Source organism: Astatotilapia calliptera, chromosome 4 (assembly GCF_964374335.1).
Source record: "Astatotilapia calliptera chromosome 4, fAstCal68.1, whole genome shotgun sequence".
Taxonomy (NCBI): domain Eukaryota; kingdom Metazoa; phylum Chordata; class Actinopteri; order Cichliformes; family Cichlidae; genus Astatotilapia; species Astatotilapia calliptera.
Genome location: NC_137425.1, coordinates 29,876,684 through 29,901,506, shown reverse-complemented (window position 1 = coordinate 29,901,506; position 24,823 = coordinate 29,876,684). Strand labels below are relative to the sequence as shown.

The window sequence follows — 24,823 nt, the reverse complement described above, 5'->3', positions numbered from 1 at the left end:
TAAACTATCTCTCTCTCTCTCTCTCTCTCTCTCTCTCTCTCTCACACACACACACACACACTCGCGCTGTCAATCTAATGAAAAAAAAATCGAAACAGAAAAACCTACACGCTGGAAGTAAAACACTGACAAAAACCCCAGAAGCTCATCTTCAATTCACCTGCAGCCAGATGCAAACCCCCAAAATAGAAAACTGTTGCTTTTATCTTTAAAAGTCATAGTAAATGAGGGACTTCAAATTCTGCCAAAGCCATCAGATCAAAGCCAGTCTTTTTCATTTGCACATTTGCCTCCTTCCTGCAAACACAATGCGCAGCTTTTGGAGGAAAAGCTGGAAGCTAATCTTTCAGTTCTCAAACAGCCTCCAGCTCCTCGACAGCTAATACCACTATTTAAACTAAGCAATATATCTGTATAGATCCAGCTAGGAAACCGTTTATTCTGAAATGGCGGAGCAACGCTTCGTTTAGAAAAAACAAACAAAACAAAACAAAAAACAAATGAATCAACTAGATGCTGCAGAATTGAGAAAAGCTGCGCTGACTCATTTTCTCTGCTCCTTTAACAATGCGCATCATGCAGGGTTGCGTTAAACGTGCGTGGACGCCTCTTACCGTTTGTTGATAATCCGTCACGAGCCCACACACCTGCCGGTCACTTCCTTGCGTTCGAACAAGTCAGGCAGTCTGGAATGGCACGAGACAGCCCTGCACTGGGTGGTAATTAGGTGGATGTAATGTTGAGGAAGTGCAGGAACTGGGGATGGGGGACTGCTGTCACCCAGGCGTCAAACCACCACCGTAGTCTTCATCATCCTTGCAGTGACAAGTGACAAATCAAATGTCAAATTGAAATTAAAAATGTAAATCATGAGGGCATCTCCGGGATGCTTTCTCCGGGTTGGGTCCCACTGCTCGCCCCTTCTTTGTCTCATCACAGCGGAACTGTCCTCATCCAGATCCGCCAATTTGGAATAGACAGCAGCAGCACGAGACCAGACGGAGCAAGAAGCCATAGCGAAGCAGGAAGAGAAGAAGCAGGAGGGGGAGGGGCGGCTTGTTGTCGGCGTCTCGCCGTGCCGGTTTCCACAGTCACAACAAATATTCTCATTAACTCGCTCGTTTAATTACAGCCGGGTGTTCATTTCCTGGCGGTGGTCGGACTCCGAGTGGAGCCTTGCAGGAGCAGGGAAGGACAGGCGGCAGCTCGGGCCGGAGCGGAGTGCTGCAGCAATATAGCCACTTGGGAAATCATAAAAAGTTCATGTTCACGTTAAGCGCGTCCACATGACCCGCCCGTCGGCCAATCCCCGCGCGCGGTCACTCATAAACTTGTATCACAAAGTTGTAAATTTTCATAAAACAACAAAGAATTTATTGCATTTCTTCATGGAGTGTTGTTAGAACCGAGCTGCTCCTTCTCTTATTTCATTCTCCAGGCCGCCATTTTCTTCATCGACCGCTTCTTAAAAAGCAAGCTAAAAGCTTTCAAAGCACTGGAGAGCGTGAAGAATTTTGCCACGCATTATTGTGGATTTTTCATGTCATGCTTTATATTTATTTGATTTTTGTTCGTTTTAGATAATTAGACAGAGCTTCCTTATTATCTTCACTGTCATATTTGCATTATATTTTCATTAACGACACGTGACAATATTTAGACCCAAAATGTTTCAGAAACCAGATGTAGCTATATAAAGACAAGGTAGGAGGAATAATGTGGAGCAAACAAGTTTCTGTTTCCATACTGCATTTGAGATTTTTTTTAGTACAACACCAATATTCCGTGTTCTGCTGTTGTAAGAAGACCTGGTGTCAAAACACAGACAAGTTTTCTTTTATGAAAGTGGCACGAACGTAAAGTCTGCGTCCCTGGTGCTGAAATATGAATCAGCTGAATCAACAGAAATCTCTCATCTTTTGAAGCCGCCTATGCGACATTTTTTAATTATTAATGAATTAGTTTAAACGTCATTCTTTGCGTTTAAAGTGTTATGACACAAGGGATTGAACGCAGTGTATCGTAGCCTACTGTGGAAATGTATAAGTGAAAATGAGTTAAATGAGAGATCCCTAGACAAACAACAACAACAACAACAACAAAAAACAGCAGTGGAGTGTAGTACCTGTCCCGGCTTGAAATGTTGTGAGTAAAAGTGGTTTCGCAATGCGGCAAGGCGTCACCATTTAAAACCTGCAGGCCCGAAGCCGAGGATAGCCAGAAACTGCAGCGAAAGTATATTAATGTTTTTACAGATATACAGTTAGAAATCGGAAATGTTCAAGCACATCAGAGCTTCATTTCAACGACGAGTGTCTGGAGTACACCTGACGTAAAGTCTTTGAACGCATCATTTTATTTGGTAATGCAGGTCTTGTTCTCCCACAAAGAAGTCCAAATCCAACGCTTCCTGAATCTTAAAGAGGTTGCAGTCTAAATTGCTGCAGTATGACGAACCATTCCCCGCATCTACTACAAGAAGATCTCTTCAAAGAATATAAGACCTTTCAAACGTTTAAATTAGGTTTCGTTGATATTAAAACCCAGTTTATAAGCGAATTTGCTTTGACAGCAGACTGGAACCACATCCCATATGATCAAAAGCGCCAATATTAGCAGAATTAGTATTTTCTGTGTTGTTAGTCAAGTTGGTCTGCATTTATCTCTGTCATCCTCTGTATGATGCGTCCTATTTACAGGCTCGACGTTTGGCAGATTTCAGATTTTCTTTTAAACCCTCACTGACCCATGTGTGACCTTTCCAAACCAGCACACTGTCTGGTTAGCAGGAGAAGGGGATCCGATGCTTCCTCTATCTGAATAGCTCGAGTTAAATTTTAACTGAAAACAAAACAACTGCATAGAGCAGATAGAGCAGGACAAAGAACTAGTCCATCCTCCCATCTGCTTTATTCGTCTGATGCCTTTATTGGAGTTTTTGGCCTCTTCATGGATGCAACCCCCCCCCCCCCCACACACACACACACACACACACACACACACACACTCATGTTATGATACTGGGTGGCTTTTTAAGGCAAACACTCCTTGAAATGTCTGATGATACTAAAGGCGCAAACTTGATATTTTTGGCCGAAGAACAACAACAACACAAGAAAGTCCATTTTTTTCTTATCTTAAGTAACAAAGATTTTCTGCTGATGCTAAAGGACTTGGATTATTGAAGCACGTTTTTGTAAATAACACCCTTTTCTTTAGTAACATAAAAAAGATTTTTAAATATTGAAATGGTGATGAATAAAAAGCGTTAGCCTTTATTAATGTTATAGATCGATGTATAGTCAATAATGTTTGGTTGTTTGTTTTAAAATCAAGCAAACAAACAAAACAACTGCGTTTTGTACAAATATTTGATCCCACTAGATACCAAATCTTGTATTTTATTACATTATAATTCCATCCTTTAGTTTTACAGGGCTCGAAGAATACTGTGCTAGCATCAATTATATCTAAGCACATCTTTCAAAATAAGCGACTGTTAAAAATTAAGTTTAGGGGAAAATATTATATTCAGTCTTCATTTGTCTAAATATTTGTCACTAGAATTATGTTTTCAGTATATAAAATTACTCAGTATATATATATATATATATATATATATATATATATATATATATATATATATATATATATATATATATATATATATATGCACTAACAGCAACTAAGTAAGGAAGCACTGGTGCAAACAGTCGATTAATTTTAATTTTATTTTAAAAACGCGATCATTTAAAATAAAAATCAGCCTTCTGCTGCAACGAAATTTGTTGGAGCACCTTACCACATGAATGTTTCATATGAAATGTCTCGGTCTATCTTTATACATTTATGGTAACAACGTCTTATAAGGTAAAACAGAACTTTCAGACACTAAATAACACAAAAACAAACAGGAGTATAATGCAGTACAGTACTGCTCGCGGACAATTCTTCCTACAGTTTTCCCATTAAGCAGAATACCTGCTGAGTCATTAAAAAAATAAATCTTACTGTTTTAATCTATTAGTAGCATTAAAATATGGGGGGAGGGGGGGATATAAATTAACCTCTTCCGCTAAATATTGAGGGGACAAATCAAAATATTGCGGAGAGGATTGCCTACTTTCGCTCTGAAGTGATAATAAGAACAATAATAACAGAAACAAAAAGCTAGTATAGCTCTTGGATTGTGATTTATGGGCTCAGACTTTTTCAAACATAAAAATATATACATACATAACTGCACATGGAATAGATATAACACGAATCCACAGAAGTCACAAGTGCTGCTGTTCATTGCATCAACAACCATCTCGTGCCTTTCTGCCGCAAATCACTTGAGGTAATAACACGAAGGAGTCTAGGATTCTTGAATTGTAACAGAAGAGTTCTTTGTTGAAAATGGTCCTATCCTGTAAATTCTGATACATTTTTCTTATCTCTTAAAATCTATGGTCACACATCAGTCCTCCTCATCGACCGCCTCCTCTTCTTCTCGACTCACTGCTGTGGGGGCGCCGCTCTTCGTCACAATGTTCTCCTTTTTCCACTCCATCCTCCGATTTTGGAACCAGATCTTGATCTGTCTCTCTGTGAGGCCGAGAGCGTGCGCGACCTCTATCCGCCGTTTACGCGTTAGGTACCGGTTGAAGTGGAACTCCTTCTCCAGCTCGAGGGTTTGATGCCGCGTGTACGTCTGTTGGCCTCTTCGTCTGTCAGAGACTGGACAGAAGAAAACACATTCTCTTTCAAAACAAAATCTTCCTCGAAAGATGAGGAAATATGATGTAGGTTAAAAAACGCTTGTTGACTCGTCGGTTAGTTTTCGACTCCACTTTCTGGCAAACCCGAAAAACTTTTAAATGATGGGGAAACGCGTAGTTTTAGCTTCTGCCTGTCTGAGATATACTTCTATCCTTTTCACCTACAAAAATAATGAAAGAATTTAGAGAAACGGGCATAATCAGTCTGACTGTGATTACTGATGTGTAATTTTTAACTAATTAATACAGTCAGTGTAAACGGACACGTGCACATGGCAATGTTGGTAGAGAACTGTTAATTCAATTTAAAACTAAAGAAAAAAGCCTCTTCTTGTGAAAAATGCATGAATCCGTGAAACTGCATTGACCTCCTGTGTTTATGAGGTCACACATCGCCTGAAGGTTAAAAAAAAAATAGGTCACATTTTTAAATCTCAAAGGTCATTTGCCGGCCACAAAAACGTCCAAGCGCATTTCCTCTGCACATCGCAGTAAAAGAAAGCTTCTTGTACTGCACCCATGACATTTAGAGATCAGTGGAAATCTATTGTGTACTGGACGATTTTCAATTGGGATCACAGTGCACGACATTTTTAGGTGTAACCCAGTGAAAATCTAGGTATAGCAACCGAGAAGGTATTTTACATGGTTCCTGTAAAATATTTACACATGATGGACGGATCACAATCTGTATCAACATCATTGTCTATAAAGACATCATTAATGGGGCAAATATATATTTATCATTAGGAATGATGACTGAGTATTTTTATGTACTGAAAATATAATTTTTGTGAAAAACCTTTAGACAAATCTAGTCCCCTTATTGTAATGTGTTCTGTACAGCTTCAAAACAAACTATTCAATTCAATTCAATTTTATTTATATAGCGCCAAATCACAACAGTCGCCTCAAGGCGCTTTATATTGACAGTAAAACTATCTCTTCCAAAATGATCATACAAAAAATAAATAAAAGTTATATTGACTAAACGTTTTCTTCTACTATGTGAATTGTAGGTGAACCCAATAAAGTTGCAGCTGTAGCTTGAATACCATTCAAGACAATGAAATACTTTTAGTGAATATATATAGATAAAATCTATTAAAGGTTAGTTTTTTTTAATCAGAATGTCTGGTCTTCTGATGAATGTGTTCTTATTCTGCCTAAATGACATTGACTGTATGACATGGAAGCACAGCTCATGAATCTTTGTCTGTTGTACTTGTCACTATACAAGAATCATATATCACAGATGTGCAATCATAAAATCTATATCAAAACCAAAATTTAAGAAATTACAATAAAGGATTTGCAGTGCCTGTCTGTGATTTGCCATCATTCCTTTCTGTGTGTATAAATTTCACCAAAAAGCAAAAATTAAATACATACTTACGAAAGGTAGGTGTGTGTGTGTGTGTGTGTGTGTGTGTGTGTGTGTGTGTGTGTGTGTGTGTGTGTGTGTGTGTGTGTGTGTGTGTGATTATGCATGATGTGATTTCATTTCCTAATTATATATAATTAGGAAATAAAATCTTTTGGGTAAAAATCAGTCTATGAGCTTGTAAAAGAATCTTGACTCCATCCATTTCCTTCCACTTATTCGATTTCCAAGTCTCACAGGGCAAGAAGACAGATATAGCTTGGAAATACTGCTAATCTGTGACAAGGTAACACAGACAAATAACATATAACAATTCATGATCACACACACCTGTGGTCGATTTAAAATGGCATAATGCCATGCACTGTTTTAGTATGACAGAGTATCTGAAGAGAAAGACACAGAGAGCACGCATCACGGCGAATGTCCCTAGAGGAGATTCAAGCGCAGGGACATCTTGTTGTGAGACAACACTGCACCACTGTGAATGTCAACTCACTCAGCCAAAAGCCCTCAATTTCTTTTCTTTCTTTTTTTTTGGTTTGTTGTTCTTTCTTTCTTTCTCTTCTCTCTCTCTCACACACACAGACACCAACCTTGTCACATTCAAATGCTAAAAGAGAATATGATGTTCTGATGTTTATTTCCTGTCCACGGTTATTTGTTTTTCCACCTTTTTAGATGTAATTATTAAATACACATTTCAGGGAATGTATTTATGAATGTAATCAATACATTTAATTAAAAAAATACTTCCAGTTACTTCCATTCTTGCAGCTGCTATTTGTGTTTGAGGACATTGTAATAACTGGCTGGTTCATGCGTTTATCTGTTTATTCTTATTCATGTCAGTGGATATCTCACTGTTTTCTCCTGTTTCACGTATACACGTTATATGGTATTTTTTCCCCTTAACTCACAGTCCATAACAATAATTAATAATGATTGAAGGAGAGTAATTACAAACATAAACTCATATTTGTTTACATATATGCCTACATACACATTGCTCTCATTGTCCTTAAAGAGAAAGTCGATAACCTGCACTTAAAGGCTCACCAAGAATATTGTCGAGTATCTCAGTGTGTGCAGTCTCCTCTGGGTTTGTGCCACAGATCAGTATGTGTAACTGTCAGCACCTAGACATGTTTTGCTAGTTTGTGTGTGTGTGTGTGTGTGTGTGTGTGTGTGTGTGTGTGTGTGTGTGTGTGTGTGTGTGTGTGTGTGTGTGTGTGTGTGTGTGTGTGTGTGTGTGTGTGTGTGTGTGTGTGTGAGTGAGAGTGAAATTCATTTTCGCTGGTAATATTTTCTGCTCAGCAGTGATTTTCTTGAGCCAGATTTGGAATTCTCTGGCAGTCAGTGACAACAAGGGGATTTGCTGTTGCTTACTCTCTCTCTGGTGCAAACACACACACGGGAAACCAAAACGAAGTAATTGAAAAGAAGTCTGTTGGTGTGCTTGTGCGCACATACACATTCGAAGAGAGAGGCCAGCAGTCTCCTTAATCAACACTATCAACGGGAACATCCGGATCTTCTCTGTCCAGTCATCTTCGGATGCCTGGATCTAAATCAACATCTATAAATTGATTGGCTGATTCGACCTCAGAACACTCGGTCTCTCAATACACATTAAATAAAAATAGAGAAGACTAGGAATAACAACAATACGGATTTTGCAGTGCCTCTGCAGTGCCTGTCTGTGATTTCCCACCATTTCTTTTTTTAAAAGATTTTTAATTAATCTTGGTAAAATATTCTAATTATATTTGTAGGCCACAATATGTGGGCTAGTATTTTATTTGTCCATTACTAAGTTTTTATAATTCTATATGACACACGTTGTTTTCACTTTTCTGCCTGAAAACGTGAAACTCCAAAATAATTTCTTCATTCTTTACAGTTTAATGTTTATACATTATGGAGCTCTTGAAATGAAAGACACTTCAAATTTTTTGTTATGCTGTCAGTGAGATAAGCACCCACACGGGGGCTGTGGGACAGGAGGACTGTATGGTGACAATAAATAATAGTGAAACCTGGGTCCCCTACACACGAAACTTGTCTTTGCTTTTTTCTTATCGTAAAAACATAAAGTAAAGCACAGAGTAAGTGTACATTAATTATTTAACAAATACTTGGTTATAAGATTTCCTTTTATGACAGCTTTGACCATACATCTTTATAATAGTGCCACTTAAAAGCGCAGGAAGAACCTTCAGGTTCTCACCTGCGAGGCAAGGCAAGCTTTAACATTTTTCACTTCTCTCCTATATGATTCCACGTGACTGTTTACTGTGTGGGGCAAAGATATCTTCAGCGCTTTTACGGAGGTTTTACGCAACAGTATTCCTAACCTACATCCCATATTGTATCACATGTTCAATTTTACCAGTTATAAAAACAAAACATGGTATCTTTGTTGTAGTTCGAGACTCAGTATCCATTTTGCATACAGCTCGATGTCGGCATGCCAGATCAGTTCGTGGGAAAGAGCAAGCCTTCAAAGATCTGCTAGTTTATAGTGTTTGTAGTGGTTAGCTTATTGTGTGACAGTACAATAGCACAATGGGCTTTCAGCGGACTGGTTTGTGCAGACAGTGAAACATAAGGATGAGGTGAGCTGAGCCAAACACTGACTGTGATGATTCCACTCCTGACGGCCAGGTGAAAACTATTTTTCTTCATTTTCAAACAGTCAGAATAAAGCTCCACCCTGCCCCCCTTTTAAACACAATATCACCTCATGAATATTCATAAAGTCTTAAATTCTGGTTTTATGGCATTATGGCAGAGCCATAAAAGAACTGCAGAGTGGGTAGGGGTGCTGTAAAATAGTTGCAAAAAGACCCTGACAGGCATAGTTCATCAACCCACAGTGGCCGCTGCGCAACCGGGCCAACAGTTTAAAGACCGTTTAACGAACAAGGACACACACACACTCAGTTCTCTTTCTTAGTTCACCTCCCTGTGTTCCCAGCTGACGAGAGGGGAGGGCGCCTCATCACCTCTCATAACTTTCTATCCCCATCTCTCCTCACCTGAGCTTTTCATCCAGGGGTAAATACGCAGTCTCTCGTGGTTTAGCCTTCTTTGATCGGGGCTGCTCTGCCTCCTGGAGGTCGGCTCAGGAAGCTTCGGAGCCAGCGAGCATAACTGAGTCCGATTGAGTGGGAACAGCTCTGCGGGGCATCTCAACGGCCGGACTCCCAGTGAGTTATAACCTCCTGCTGAGCATATTTCTGTAGCCTCAACACCCCTAATGCCCCCGTTTAGTCCCGAAAGAGAAGACCCAAATGATAAAGGAGAAGAGGAAGAGGGAGGAGAAGAAGAAGAGGGAGGAAACTGGACTCTGCTGCTGCCTCTCTCACTGGATGCATAATGGTGGCGATATCCTCGGACACGAAGGCGCACGAAGAAGACACGGCGGGAAAAGGAGAAGAAGACGGACAGTGAGAAGTTGAAGTGTCCGCTGAAAGCAGTCCACAGCTCATTGTGGATTGTTGGTATTTGGTAAACAGCGCGTTGGCGAAGTCCAACGAACTCATAATTTGGCTCCGGTGATTTGTGGGCCTGGGTGGTTGAATGTCGATCTTTTTAGGAGCGATAGTGAATTATTGGTGGGGTATTACTGTCTATAGTTTTACACACACACACACACACACACACACACACACACACACACACACACACACACACACACACACACACACACACACACACACACACACACACACAATCACCCCACCCTGTATTTCTCATCCCCCACCTCCCATTGCCTCCAAGAACACGTGACGGAGCGTCCATGTGATGTCAAGATGTCCAATGGCGGACGGGGTTTCCCTCCGGATGCAAAATCATAAAGGGATCACAGGGAGTGACTCCTACAACATGTAGAACATTATACAAAAAAGTCGGGGCAACTCAGAATCTTCGCCAATCACCTAGAAACCAAGAAGACTGAAATCTGACAAATATTCAACTCAAAGCTAAATCATTAACTGCCATACTTGAAATGGGCTTCAAACAAACAGCAGAGGACACTATTAGAAGAAGAACAATTGGAACGTATGCGAAGCAGCCGAGCAGACTTCAACAGAAAACGGAATTCTCTTGTTCTCAGTGTCTTGTCCCGGCTCATGGTTTGAGGGGACCACACATGCAGAGAGCAGAACAGACGAGCTGTTGTGTGCCTGCAGTGGGCCGCTGCTGTCTGGTCAGTACAGGCAGAGTGATAGACGAGGATGTAATGCAAACAACAGATAACGTTTAATGGAAGCAGTCCAAAGGTGTCACTTTGAAAATAATTCTGTGAGCCAACGGTGAAAGATGAAATCTCTCCACTAATATAAAAAAAAAATTACGTTTTAATATTGCTCATACCATATCACGCTCCAACTATAAAGCAGGCAAACAAAAGTTAACGAGTAATGGATATGGTTTCAAGAACAAGCATACCGAGTCTTGATCTTATACAAATTCACCGAAGAACACAAAGCGCACCTCTCTATGCCGTTTCATAAATCACCTTTACTCTTGAATTCAGCTTTAATGAATCCTGCGCCCTCGTAGATTCAGAGAAACTCACCTAGCGTGCAGGTGCTCTGCTACGTCCTTAGATGTTCAATGTCCACGCAGCATTCAATTCAATCAGGATTAAATCTGCGCGTTGAGTCTAAATAAGAGTTATGAACTGGAAGAACGAGGGAGAGTTTGAGGATTGAGAAAAAAAGATTTGTTTTTGGTGACTAGTCAGACATAATCGGATGTAGTACGCTTCAACCTCTGAAAAAAGGTGGCATCTGTCTCGGTTTTAACTGTTCATGTAGCAGGACAAGATCGCAAAGCATGGCTATGACGTTTGCATGCAGTTGTTTAACATCAGGAACCCCCCGCCGAGATTAGATATTTTAATAGTATGCTTTGATCATACTTAAAGTGCTTATTAAATCAGAAATATATCAGTCATGATTACTTAGCTCACCAATCAGATATGATAAAAAAAACTCCTTGGAAATGTTGTCCAGTGTGCCCCAAAACATTTATATTTTGACAACTACAACTGCCATATCCCTCATTTACAGTGCGTCTCTATCTCCTGCTGGTAAAATATTATTGGACATAAAATATCTGAATTTCAGAAGCGGGACCACATCATTATCCCAGTTCTACAAGCCGTTCGTTCTCGTTTTGGTGCCCCACTCCCCCCCCCCCCCCCCTTTTTTTTTTTTTTCAATTCTTTCACGTCTTCACTTCTCATTAGTATGAGTATCTGCCAGGCCCGGGAGCCGCCACGGGTCCCCTCCAAGGCCTTCTCCAAACCGCAGCTTAATTCATGTTTGAGCCATTCGCCTTTATCTACTTAAACGCTGTCAAACCTAAACTGAGGACATAAGCCCAGCTAGTGAAATGAACAAGTGCAGTCTGTAAATATGTACTCTGAAATTATATTTTCAAGTACAGGCTTCTTAACTGTGGTTCATTACTTTAAAACTAAAAATGACAAACAGAATGAAATATTTCGAACATTTAGGTATACATTAGTGCATGTGCTTTTATTGTGGAAACTGCACATGTGGTCCACTTTGCCTCAATATGTCAAAGCCTGTTAGATTTGTGCAATTATTCGAAGCCTATTTGTCGTCCTATTAAAGCTTTACTCTGAATCTGTCTTCCAGCCAACGCCTGAAAACCCGACCAGCCAAATATTCAGTGATTTGATAGCATTCAAACCCAGACTTCACGGATACGCTACAGTTTAGGTGAATGCGGACAAGCGCATGCTCCCTGAATTTGAGCTTCCCATATGGAAACAATCGGATCTGAAGTATCACCGTGATGATGATGGAAGACGGTGTAATGATAACTTTAGAGGTCTCTAATAATGTAAATGCAGGTGGAGTGGCACGCCATAAATAAAGTAATGTTTGGAAGGATGAGGATTGTGCGCGAGTGTGTCACCGTGAGGGTATAAGAGGGTGGATGTCTGTTGTTTTAAGAAGAGATTTCCGAGTCAAGGCTAAATGTTTGGCCTCGTGAACTGAGCGGTCTGGCAAGTCTGCGTGGTGATAGAGTGAAGAGGGATAAAAAGGAAAAGGATGGAAGGATGCGGGAAAGGATGGAGAGTGCCACACAAAAGATGAAAGGCGGGGATTATACGATTATACGAAGACATAAAAGGAACCCTCAGCTTCGACTTTTTATCACATTTTCCCATTTTTATTCTTATAAATGTTCTTGCTTTTGAATCTGCACTGCGCGCATGCGTTTAACCCCCCTCCCCAAAGAGAAAACAACATAAGACAAACACCACCAATCAAAAAACAAAATAAAACAAGAAAACAAACAAATAAACAAAGGGAAAAAACGACAGTTAGAGGGTGTAAAAAAGAGACCCGACCTACTAAAACGGCATAAATAGGCAGTTTCATGTTGTTGGAAATTTCATTAATTGCTACGTCATCACCATCATCATCAATCATTGCCATAACAACAACATAGAAGTGAAAAGTACAGTAAAAAGTGCACCATTATCATCGTCGTCATCATCATCATCATCATCATCATTTTAACTTAAAAACTATACAGCTGCCAAAGATAAAATTGTTAATGATTAACTTCTAACAATATAGAAATGTTTCCACGATAATTGTTCCACAAAGAAAGAAAGCTATCTTTTTTTCTTCTTTTTAAGTTTATTTTAAACACTAGTGTAGACTATGTTTTCTTGCTTCATTGTCACGTTTTTTTCCTCTCAAGTCCATCTAGTTAGCCAGTCACCATTTTTAGAAACTCACATTCCCTTCCAACGATTGAATCGTGGAGACAGCAGGGGAGTCCAGTGGCCTCAGTTAAGAAAAAACAGCCCACCCCTCACCCCATCCTGCCTAACATTTACACCCACCCTGTCCCCATCTACCCCATTTTCTTTCTCCCCTACATTTGCTTGTGGCTTTTCTCGCAGCAATCGTCGTTCACAGAAGCCTGTGACCCCGCTGTGCCTGCCACCGAGCCTCCTCCACCACCTCCTTCTCCACTTCCTCCTCCTGCACCACCGCCACCTCCGCCGCTGACGCCATCCCGCAGCTCCTTCTCCCTCCTCTCCCTCTCCACTGCCTCCTGTTCGCTCTTGCTACTGGGGAACTTGTCCTTGTTGTTCTCCTTCTTCCACTTCATCCTCCGATTCTGGAACCAGATCTTCACCTGCCTCTCCGTCAGCGCCAGCGCGTGCGACACCTCGATACGGCGTTTCCGGGTCAGGTAGGGGTTGAACAGGAACTCCTTCTCCAGCTCCAGGGTCTGGTAGCGACTGTAGGTTTGGCGGCCCCGCCTCCTGCCAGCAGCTACTGGGGGAAGGTGGGAGAGTGAAGAGAGAAAATTGTTAGACACAAAACTTCATTCTTCCATGTCTAATAATCAACTTGACACCACGCACACACGCACTCAAATGCACTTGCGTGGGAAACCTTCAGCACTTTCAGGTTTTCGTGAAAATTTACCTTCGCCTTCGTGATATTTTGAGTGTTTCTTTTTCTTATGGATTTGGTAATGCTCTCATTATTTCTGACGTATTACTGTACCTTTACCAATATCAACTGACTGCGAATATTGTAGTGAGTGCACCGTGGTGTTAGCAAAGTCTCCTCGGTCATTTTGAAACGCCTCTGATTTTAATACACAAAAGAGTGGTGGATGTGGATGAAATTTAACTTAAGCAAACAAAAAACGTTTGATGACTTTGCCTGAAAATAAGTTTCCAAAGTGTTGCTAAATTCTCCCATCTAAATCAGTGCTTTTTGTCTACTTGCTATGGCTCCTTTCGTGTTGACCTTTAACTTATAATGTTTACATGTCTATATTTCATATTGCTCTTATAACAATTTCAACACTATACACAAATTGCCACCTTGTACGTCTAAACCTCACCTTGTTGGAGGCGTCTACTGGCATGTACACTCCCAGGTCATCGCTTTTCCTCCAACAAGTTCTTTGTTCTGCTAATGATGGGGAATTAGCTTTCGTGCCAATTACAGTAGGCTCGTTTACAGACAGAAATGAACACGACTCACAAAGCGAGACATCGTCCAGTGTTATACAATTTGCAGTCTGGATCAAATACGCATGTGCCAAAGGAAAAAAAAAACAGTTTAATGCAGGCGCTGTGAAATTATGTGACAGCCGTACGTGAAGTTACAAGAGCACAGTAAAAATGGACGCACGCGCTCTTTGAACACGAGTCTAAAAACTGAAACTCTATACCGCTCAGCCGGTTTTACTGCAGTAATTAAGACGTCTCTTATGTAGACAAATCAACTGAAGACTTCCCCTTGTGCATATAAATATTTAGTACTATAAATGCATCGTAAATGCTTTTCAAACGTGAAAAATACTCAGCGTATTTGAGAGGAGCCTAAAGGTCTTTTCTAAGGACTTTAAAAGATGCCCACAATGAAATTTTGGAATAAGAAGGAACTATTTCTCAAAACATTTGCTAAATGCAGGTCCGCATTGTGCTGTAGTCTATTGATATGGTTTGGTTCTTTTCTGGCATTCGTATCATTTTATATAAACCCTTGGAAGGTACATTTTTCAACAAACTGGGCGATGTTTTAAATTGAAATAATGTCTAAAGGTTAAGCTAAAATGCATCCAACATGACATCTTGGGGCTGTTAATAAACTCCAAGTTGTTTCAGCGTAAAGTGGACGATTAAAACGACACATTTAACCATGACAGCCTGGCAGCAGTATCTCCACGGTTTATACAAAGAGGACATTTGTGTAAGTGATTATATTTCCATAAACATGTTTGTCTTTCGCCTTTATTATTATGTCATAAAAAGGGAGCGCCGTGCCATGGACAAAATATGCCAGTGGCCATAAAAGCTTTGAAGTAAAAAAGGCTGCGTCCAAAGTATTGCTCTGAAGGGAAACTCAGCTTTTACAAGTTTTGTATTGATTGTCGCTAATCGTGCTCGAAGACCATCGATCTGGGAACACGTTGAACCGTATTGGACTAATAAGAATGTTTTATGAGAGAGCGAGAAAATTCATATTTGATGTTTTTGTTTTTTGGGGACGGGGGGTCGTCAAGCCTCTAATGGACTTCTAGTGGACTCTGGGTCTACAGCCCCCATTTCACATGCAGACAACTATCTCTCCGCAACGCTAAAATGTAAGGGTTTAAGTAAAGTTTGAGGGCATAGTCTCATATAGTCGACCACTCTGATATAGGGTGACACTAGGGGTGACACTAGGGGTGACTAGGTAAATGTTGAAATTTCCTGCACTACACTGTATCAAGAACACATCTTACCGAAACAGTTGTACAGGTTGCGGTCTAATTTTTAAAAAGAGCACAAAGTTTACATGTCCACAATATGGGAACAAGCCGCGGGAAAAGATTAGACATGGAAATGCAAAAAGTTGTAAGCGGTGTAGAGGTCCTCTGTGTGTGTTGTCAGAGGAGTGTGACAGTAGCCGTGCTATACAGTTTCTTACGACGCAACACCACGAGGAACTGAACCTTCAATCCTCGCCGTTTACGTACAGCCTGTGTTCGAAGAATATATGTGTCTATATGAGAAAGATAAGTAGAATAATAGTTCTACTTATCTTTCTCATATAAATGTTAGCTTGTGTTTTTTCCATTAAGAATATATGCTACCTTTGTGGCATGCTGTATTGTTGAAAATGTTGTTATAAGCTTACAGTAATGAAACAAATTTAGTTGTTTTCCTTTACAAAGCCACTGGAACAAATACTAAATAAATGTACGGGAGATGACATTTGAGGAAGGAGACAGCAGATGCCAGTGAAAGCTGGGCCAACGGGAGCTAATACCATTACACATAGACATTTATTAGCTGGCCTAATCACATTTCTGTTCTCTTTGTGTCATGTTTAAGGTCGTACAGAGAAATCATTTATCAAGACTTCCAACCACAGGGGTGAAGTCGTAAAACTGGCTCATGTTCGCAAGTTTACAGTCAAACTCTGATATTACACCCCACCTTTGGAATATATATATATATATATATATATATTCCAAAGGAGGGGTGTAATATATATATAAAATGAAATGGAAGGGGAAGAAGAGTAAAAAGACTAAAACCTTAGTCCGCTCGGTCTCTGGTGCGTCTCCGTTTTATCATTATTTTATTTTGTTTCTGTTTTTGTAAAGAGACTTTACACACACAGTTATGATAAGCAGGGAGTCGAGCAAGTACATCGTTTTAAGATGTAAAATACCAGAATTTACACTAACGCTGAGGCGGAAATGTTGTAGGAAACGCTTTGCTAAATCGTGCGTAAATGTGAATTGCCCGCTATTATTATTGCTAGGTTCTTTAGCAGCTGGGTAAAAAGCTGCATCCTGTAAGGATGGAGAGAAGGTAGCTTCAGATTAATACACATCTGAGTTGTTGTTTATTTATTTTTAATTTTATGATCATTAGCTTGAAGTCACAAAAGTTCAGCACAGGTCATAACAGCGTCTGCAGCCCTACTTTGAAAATACAGCCGAGAACATAAGCCATAAAATAAGCGCGCGCGCACACACACATACTCACACACAGAGCAGGAGAGAGAGATATGGACTCAGACAAAACAGGCTACTATACATGCCAGTCCATTCACTCTCTCCCTTCAAAGCACAAAAAACAAAAATGCCAACTTGCACAAGTCTTTAGGTCTGACTGTGGTGCTGCTTTACGTTATAAATTAGAACCCGGCTCTGCTTTAAAACAGTTCTTTCAAAGAAAGTCACATTTATGCATCTTACGTGATTTATAATGTGAAGGAGTTGAACCGATCCGGCCTCATCTATATATCAATGGCTTTTTGCACCACAAAACACAAAAGCGAATTAAATATGAATCCGAGGGACTTCTGCTGGGGGATAATTTTGTTACGCGAGGTCTGTGAATTTAGAAACCACAGACGCTGTGCAATGGCAAAAAAATGCTCTCTCTGTTCTCACATGCATTCTCTGAGCTCTGTAGACAACTGACCACCGTGTAGCCAAATAATCCCACCACAGGCAAGTCGTAAACCGAAAAAAACAAAGCCCAGTAAAAGTTTAACCGGGGTCAGAGCTGCATGTCCAAAATGTGTCGGTGAGGCTGGAAACAACTACCTTCAACATCTCGGTATCTTCTTCCTGTCTGTTGAAACTAAGATTTTCTGCGTTTAGTTCTAACTGGAGGCACTGAGGTTCAGTTCCCCCTCGTCAACCACCATTTCTCCCCGTTTCTTGTCTATTTTCCATCACCCCCCTTCTTATCCCGGGGCTTTTCCTCTCTCTGTTTGGGACGGTGCAATTAAACCCTAAAGTCATTCACACATGTTTTGCTGCTACCAATAAAACCATAAACGTGCTATTGTTTCCCCACTTTGAACGCAGGAACCTCTAATTGTTCTCCCTAAATTGCTGCTTTCAAAACAACTTCTCCAACTTTCTCCCACTATTTCCTGCTCCCTGTATGATTATATTTTCTGCCTTCGGTTCCTGGAGGACAAGCAGCTTTGCTCTTACTGCAGACTGCTTTGTAGGAGTGAAGTTCTATGGTTTGGAGGGAAAAAAGAAGAGAAAAAATGTACTAGACTCGCCATTTCCTCACCTTGCGGCCTCATCCAAGGGAAGAGTTGCGTCGGCGAGGGACTCTGCTCGGTGCCCTCCGCGTCCTCGCTCCCGAGTCCGGGCGCGCCTCCCAGCTTACAGTCGCTGTACTGAACCAGATCCGCGTCCTGGGTGCCGAAAAGTGTCTGCCGCTGCAAGGCGTCGTATCCGTAGAAGTTCCCTGGTTCACCGTGGCATGTGACCGCGCACGGGCTCTGCTGGTATGGGTTGCTGGGCAGCGTCGAGGCGCTGTGGTGGTAGAAGTCCTGGATTTGCGGAGCGTGCTGGAAGGTGGCGCCGGAGCTCGGGCCGTACACCACGGTGGGCCGGCTGCCAGCCAGGTCCTGCGCGAACCCGCACTCGTAGTAGTTCGGACGTAACGAGTCCCCGCTTTTATATTTGGAGAAGAGCGAGTTGACGAAATATGAACTCATCTTTTGTGTTGTTTTCTGTTTTAATTTGTGTTCGGCTCGGCAGAGTCAGAGTGAGGGTGAAGGAAGAGACCAGTGGCTTTCAACTGTTTTCTTTTTTTCCTGCTGCTTCTGTGGTACGGTTTGAGGCAGACACACACACACACACACAGATAGTGAGCAGGGAGAGTGAGGCAAGTCCGCCGCCGGTGTAAGTGACCGTTGTTGTAGTATTTTCCACCTCACGGCGGCAACAGACGAGTCGGTTGCGGTGTGAGTAACGGTGACGGCAGCCGGAAATGTGAGAACCACAACCAGCACCACAACAACAATAATATAACAATAATCACAGTGACTCCATAGAATTTCCAGCCCAGAGGAAGAAAAATAAGAGGAAGGAGAAGAAGAGGATAAGGAAGGGCTCGTGCGCATCACAATTCCGGTGTTTGCGCTGTAAGCCCTGTCGCGCTCTCAAACGGCTTTTCCGTGATTTACTCCCCTGCAAATGAGTTGTTTCATATTTTTCTCCTTCTCCCTCTCTCTCTCTCCCTTGCTCGCTCTCTCTCGCTCACCCCCCCCCCCCCCCCCCTCTCTCTCGCTCTCTCTCCGGCTGTGTCTCACGCGCCCTCTCTTTCTGTCGCCTCCTGGGCCAGGGTGTGTGTATGTGTGTGTGTTTCAAGGATAATTTGCATCTGTTATCAGCTCTTCATCCCATTGGGTTTCGAGGCATACCGACAAGTGTGCACCAGCCCGCGCGCAAACCACACACAAACACATGCGGAGTCTTTTTTTTTTCAATTTCCCCCGTTCTTTTTGCGCACGCACGCGCTTATAAACTGATAGATGATAGTTTCCGTCTGACGGAGCCTCTGTGCGCCTGTGATTATAAAAATGTAATGAGAGAAGGAAAAAAGATGGGAGAAGAAACGGGAGAAGGAGAAGAACAGGATGAAGAAGGTGAAGAATATAAAGCAAGAAAAGAGGACACACACACACGGGCGCGCGCACACACCGCTCCTCTATCCAACCAAAATAAAAAGCGATGCCTTAAGTTTTGCACAGGTTAGTGTTGGCTGCACCGGTGCTGCTATGTTTATGTGTGTCATTAATGAATCGTTCTTATTTCTCACCCTGATTCCTTCAAGTGGAGTTGCAGTGGAAGCGAAGGCGTGAAAATATCAGGGAACCCGACAGAGAGTGTTTAACTCACAATGAAACGAGAGATGGGGAGGGTAGATGGGGGGTGAGTAGACCAGAGTTTCCCTATAAATTTAACTGAGGTTTTAGCATTATTCTTTCCGTTTCGACTGCTGATGTTTGCGTGTGGCCAGAAAATAAACACGTCTTCTTATAATCATGTGCTTGTATAAATATGCAAGGATGACCAGCAAATGTAACAGGCGAGGAGAACGTGGCTGCTAACGCTGAGACAAATTATAAAGCAGAGGGGCTTGGTTTGCTTGTTTATGTCCTTTCAGCTGAGAAACAAAAAGGGGGCTTTACGACGCGCCCTTTGCAAAACTGGAGGCCATAAAAGCCCTATCCTTGCTACGTATCATAATTTTCGTCTCGTCTTCCTTCAATTCCGGCACAATAATAACAACAGCAACAATAAATAAATAAATATTTGATCTAATTACCAAGACTCATCCACTTTGTGATGGGAGTTCCAGTACAGCAGCTGCTCTAAAGTCGTTTTCAGACTCGGTTAATATTATTTTATTTTCGAGCTATCGCTGCTAAAAGCAGCCAAAATAAACATTAAATGAATTAAAATTACCAGAACTGATTTTATTTACGTTTCACGGCCATGACACAAGAGGCCAAAATTCCGGCAACAGCCAGAATTACAGACTGAGCTCCTTTAAATCAGCTGATTGTCTGCCTGACTTTACGAGGAGTAATTGCTGCCATATTTTATTTCCCGAATATGATCTTATTGAAACTTCTTCACTCCGTGTTTTACACTTCCAATAAAGAGTATGATTATGAGATTTGATATCTACATGGTGAGATGAGAATGTGGTTCTCAAAAAAACCAAAACCAAAAAAAAAAAACAGCTAAATGTTCACACACTGGGCAAAACAGCACGAGGGCTCAAAGAAAAATAGAGTTCAGTTCTGCCGTAAACATCTAGACATATGCGTTCACACTCACAGCAGCGCATTTAGAGCGGGATTAACTAAATGAAAAATAACAATGCTAACAATTCCTACGTATTAAATCTACTCTGATCAAAATATCAGAGAATGGGTAGAAGAATATGATCGCACGAGGTAAGGCCTTGATGATATTTAAAATAAAACGTTTCCATTAAGACAAACATATATAGTATATTCACCTTTTAGAGCAAACCTTTACAACCCCGCAGCAAGGTCTTCAATGAGAATTCTGAAAATACATATCCCGCATACCAATGGGTTATTAGTTTTTTCAAGGCCTCAGCCTCTTCCTCTTCGCCCACTGCGCTGTAAAACGCCCTACAACTACTTCAGATTTCACTATTTGTTCTAAAGCAAAGTGAAAAAAAAAATGTCATCAGGTATCCGAATTTCCTAAACCAAAATCAAAAAGTATCATCTTCTTCTTTAAAATAAATCTTTACAAAACATCAAAATGGAATAGGCCCAGTTTCGCCCCCTTCAAATGAATCCTTTTCCCGTCAAGGCAGGGAAAGCCTCATCGAGAATTGAAATATCCGTGAAGCAAGAGTGCCATCAAGCGGTCAGCTACAGTAAGGCCGCAGGGGAGGAAGACAGCCTCTAATGTGGCTTTATGGTTCTATTATGTCGGCACATAAAGCTAAATAAGATGCTTTAAAATAAAACCCTGCGTCGTAATTGTGAGTCTGATGCGAGGGTCGATTTGGGATTTGTGGCGAAAAAAATGAAGTGAAATGAAAACAGATCCGTGGCACGTTAATGTGTTTCTGGAAATTAAAGGGGAAATAATCCGCTTAAAGCAGCCAGTAGCTGATATACTTCTTTTTTTTCTGGCATTATGAAATTTACTGTACTTGCCTTACTTTCATACCACAAAACACTGCCCCAAAAGCAAAAGTGAACTAAAGATAATAGATTTATTTTTCTGTCTCAAGGACACCTCTTTAACCAACAACAAACGAATAAATTCAAACCAGGAACCTCCACATTAAATGTAACACCAGTAAAAACTATAATTTTTAAGATTGCAGCTTTTTATCTGTGTTCTTTACGCCACACTACACTTTTCTTTATGTAAGGTTTTATAGCCCACCTAAAATAGATTACGTTTAATCCCAGGACGATTAGCTTCTAGACTTTATGTAACGGTTTGCATATAATAGATTTACTAATGTACACATAAATATACAATTTATGTTTTTATTTTTTTCTAATATAGTTAGCGGGTTTTTTTTATCATAACCGCGATATATACAAATACAAAGGCATGTAACTTGCCAAAAATGTGCATAAGATAATGTTATAAGTAACTAATGTTGTACATATAAAGTTTCAGACCTTCTCGTCAGTTATAGATTCTCTCAGATTATAAATGAATGACTGATACTATATGGATCCTAATACTATATTTTTGTGACACTTCAGTCCACTATTTACAGTTAATTAAGAGAGGAAGTAAGTAGGTTAATGATGAAGCGTCAAAGAAAATAGAAAGCTATTTTCATTTTTAATGGTATTTTGAAATTGTGTTTTGGTTACCCTGATTTTCTATTTTCAAATGAGCAAAGCCGCAGTGATGTAAAGTGAACAGTGTGTTTCCCACTCTGTATCCAGTTCAGTGCAGACAAACCGGTTTTATTACAGCGCATGATTGCTTCTTTAATGTTTGGCGGGACCTGTGGCGTGATTGTGTGTGCGCGTGTGTGCGCGGTGGCTAAATTGCAGGTTGTAAACAGACTGTAAAAAGCAGTTGTTACCATTATCTGAAGAGACTGCCGCCCAGATCCTCAATTTCACCTCTGTGGGAATGTGAACACTATAAGTTGCCGAATGGTAAAACCACAGAGAAATGAATAGGATAACATTATTACTTAGCATAAGTAATAAAAGCATAAGACTCTGTCTCTGAATATAGCTTAGCACATGTATCACATGTTTATAATCCCCTTGAGGGAAAAACAAACAACGAAAGAGAAACAAACAAACAAACAAAAATCCTCTTGCAGCTCAATCCATCGGTTCAGCAACATGCGGAGATTGCTCTGCCCTCCCACCCTGTACAGCCCGAGCTCAAGCCCGATACTTGGTCAGCTCTCAATCTGTCTGACTGAGTCTGCAGTCTGCGTTTTTTTCTTTTTGTTTGTGGTGGTGGCTTTTATGGCTTCCGCTGTAAGTATGCATCTGAGAGAAACAAAGGGAGATGGGCTTGAAGACAACACACACACACAAGGCTGCCAGAATAGGCCCATAGAACCAAACGGCTACAGAGCCATAAAAGTCCTGAAGCTGAAAACTAAAAAGGAGAAGGAGGATGTTTTTATTTTTATTGTTTTGTCTTTTTTCTAAGTTTTTTTTCTCTGTTTTTTATCTATAAGCCAGGAAGTCTTAAATATAGCTACAATTTTTCAACGTTTGGACTAACATTTGCCTTCATCTCATGACTCCAGCTTAAGTTCACAAAAGGCTTCAAATAAATTATCAAGCAGGGAGATTTGAAACTTTGCTTTCATATTTCCTCCGTCTTTGTGGCTTTCCTTGCTTCGCTGTTCTTCTTCTCTAGGTGTGTTTGCTTTACAGCCGTTTAGTTCTTAACTTTCAGAAATTTATAAGCTATAAACTTTTATTGCCGTCATATTCTTTTATTGCGCCGCACCGCCTTGAATCTTTTCTCAGTCTCTCCCGCCTATTCTCCTCTTTTCCATCTTCTTCTTCGCTATTTTTACGACAGTCGGTGGCGGCTTCTTCTAACGCATCCGTTCCCATTCACCCCCCCCCCCCTCCCCCCCAAGGCACACACGTAGCACATCCTGCTCCTCTTTTGCTGCTTGTTTCCGTGTTTGAAGATAGGAAGTGTGTAAAATAAGTTATGTGACAAACAAGAAAAAGAGCCGCAATAGAAAAACGCTGCTCGGACATATTGGCCTTAAATGAGAGAATACCTTACGATCGGATATCTATTTGTCTATATCAGACAGATTGCTCATCATTCAAAAACTATTTTTTTTAGTATTATTACTGCTACTACTAATTACTACTACTACTGCAACTAATAATAATAATAATAATAATAATAATAATTATTATTATTATTATTATTATTATTATTATTATTATTATTATTATTATTATTATTATTATTATTATTATTATTATTATTATTATTATTATACAGTGGGTGTTGGTCTAATAACTTTGTTAAGCACTGTATTTTTTTAACCCCGTATCGAGGTTAAAAATTCAGATAATAAATATTATTGAAAATATATTAAATGATGAAATCTGCACATGAAATTTGTCCTGGGAAGTTTGATATGAATTACTTATTTTTCTCAAACTTCCTTTTTCAAATCTTTCCTTATTTATGATGTAAGAGTTGTAAACATATTGCTCTTTGTATTCTTATTGTTACTTTTTGTCGAAACAGTAGTAGCTGTATCAGTAGTTTTGTTATTTTCATTGTTCTTGTTAATTAATTTTTGCCCCAGTCCTATTAGTTCTTTAATAGTTTTGTTCAGTAAGAAACAAGCAGCAAGCTCAGCTTTCTGAGCAGTTATTTATTCCTCTGTCCTATATTCTTTTTCTCTATGCTTTAATAGGCAGTTGTCACATGTGCACATACTGTTATTATTTCTGTGTTTGATGCTATTATTATTATTGTTGTTCAGCATAGTCAGAGACAGCTGTAACATGTGCGATGCAGCCAACAGCACTTGGCTTGCTGTCCAACTGCTAATGAGTCCAGAATGGCTGATATGATGTGATCCATATAGTCATTTATATCAGCAGGACCATAACTCTTTTTAAGTAAATTTATGAATATGAATGATTTCCTCTACAGCTTGATGAATTATAGAAGAATCTCAAAGCAGGGGGGGAGGCAGGTCTGCTACGCGTTCAGATCCACCCAGAATGTGTCAGCAGAGGCAGTTATTATCTGTGGACTTAATATGAGAGGATAAAGTGAAGATGTACTGGATTGGCCACATCCACGTGGGCTGAAATATGATTTCTTGCCAGCAATAGTACCACGTGCTTTGTCTTGTTCAGCCCATTTAGTTCCTGAAAATATCACTGAAATGATGAGACCTGTGCCTACTTTCGCCACACAGCTAAATCACTGCACAATGAGCAGATCTGAATCTCTACATTATCTAACAGCTGGGATACATTACAGACAAAATAGTAGAGTTAGCAGTGGAATTGTATGCTGGAGTTGATGGCTTTTGGATTGCAATTCAACACTATGACCAAGATTGACTCCAGACCAAAGAGTTGGAATTTTATTAAAAACAGATCAATAAGAAAATGAATTTCTTCTGGTGCACAAATCTACATAGACAGTGCAAATTTTAATAAATCTCAGAAAAAAATTTGTGCTACTGCAAATGTTTTGCTTGGTAAACTACCTGCAGTTTATTCCTTAAAAAGTCCAGTTTTGCTACTAAGTCTCTCTTATCCGCAATAACTGTACTGCTTCCTTCATT

At 40.4% G+C, this 24,823-nt stretch overlaps 3 protein-coding genes across 4 annotated transcripts in view; all 3 read right to left on the bottom strand.

Annotated features, from left to right (window-relative positions):
• The window catches only part of hoxb3a (homeobox B3a), a 79,505-nt gene extending 78,270 nt beyond the window's left edge, over positions 1 to 1,235 (bottom strand). Inside the window, exon 1 of the mRNA XM_026165918.2 lies at positions 615 to 1,235. The gene's annotated coding sequence lies outside the window, so the exon portion shown is untranslated. The remainder of the gene's footprint in view (positions 1 to 614) is intronic.
• Positions 1,236 to 3,712: 2,477 nt separating this feature from the next.
• On the bottom strand, positions 3,713 to 11,320 carry LOC113021324 (homeobox protein Hox-B7a-like). Its single transcript, XM_026165933.2, is given in 3 exon segments — positions 3,713 to 4,722; positions 9,189 to 9,548; positions 9,551 to 11,320. Coding segments are annotated over 3 exon segments (765 nt in total). The 5' UTR covers positions 9,696 to 11,320; the 3' UTR covers positions 3,713 to 4,462.
• A 1,024-nt stretch (positions 11,321 to 12,344) lies between these two features.
• hoxb8a (homeobox B8a) lies at positions 12,345 to 18,727 on the bottom strand. Of its 2 annotated transcripts, none has more exons than XM_026165930.2 (2): positions 17,768 to 18,727; positions 12,345 to 13,493 (listed from the first exon to the last, which is right to left on the bottom strand). In XM_026165930.2, the coding sequence occupies exons 1-2, from the start codon at positions 18,198 to 18,200 to the stop codon at positions 13,084 to 13,086; spliced, it is 843 nt and encodes a 280-aa protein (XP_026021715.1). In that variant the 5' UTR covers positions 18,201 to 18,727; the 3' UTR covers positions 12,345 to 13,083. The 2 variants fall into 2 exon arrangements, with proteins under 2 accessions (XP_026021715.1, XP_026021716.1); XM_026165931.2 differs by having other exon boundaries at positions 12,345 to 13,490; positions 17,768 to 18,725.
• Positions 18,728 to 24,823: the final 6,096 nt, after the last annotated feature.

What these genes read in the sequence shown, in the direction of transcription:
- hoxb8a (XM_026165930.2), bottom strand. Translation starts at nt 18,200, where the DNA reads ATGAGTTCATATTTCGTCAACTCGCTCTTCTCCAAATATAAAAGCGGG. An exon ending in CCCTTGGATGAGGCCGCAAG is followed by an intron (nt 13,494 to 17,767) that starts GTGAGGAAATGG and finishes ACCTTCCCCCAG; the next exon opens with TAGCTGCTGGCAGGAGGCGG.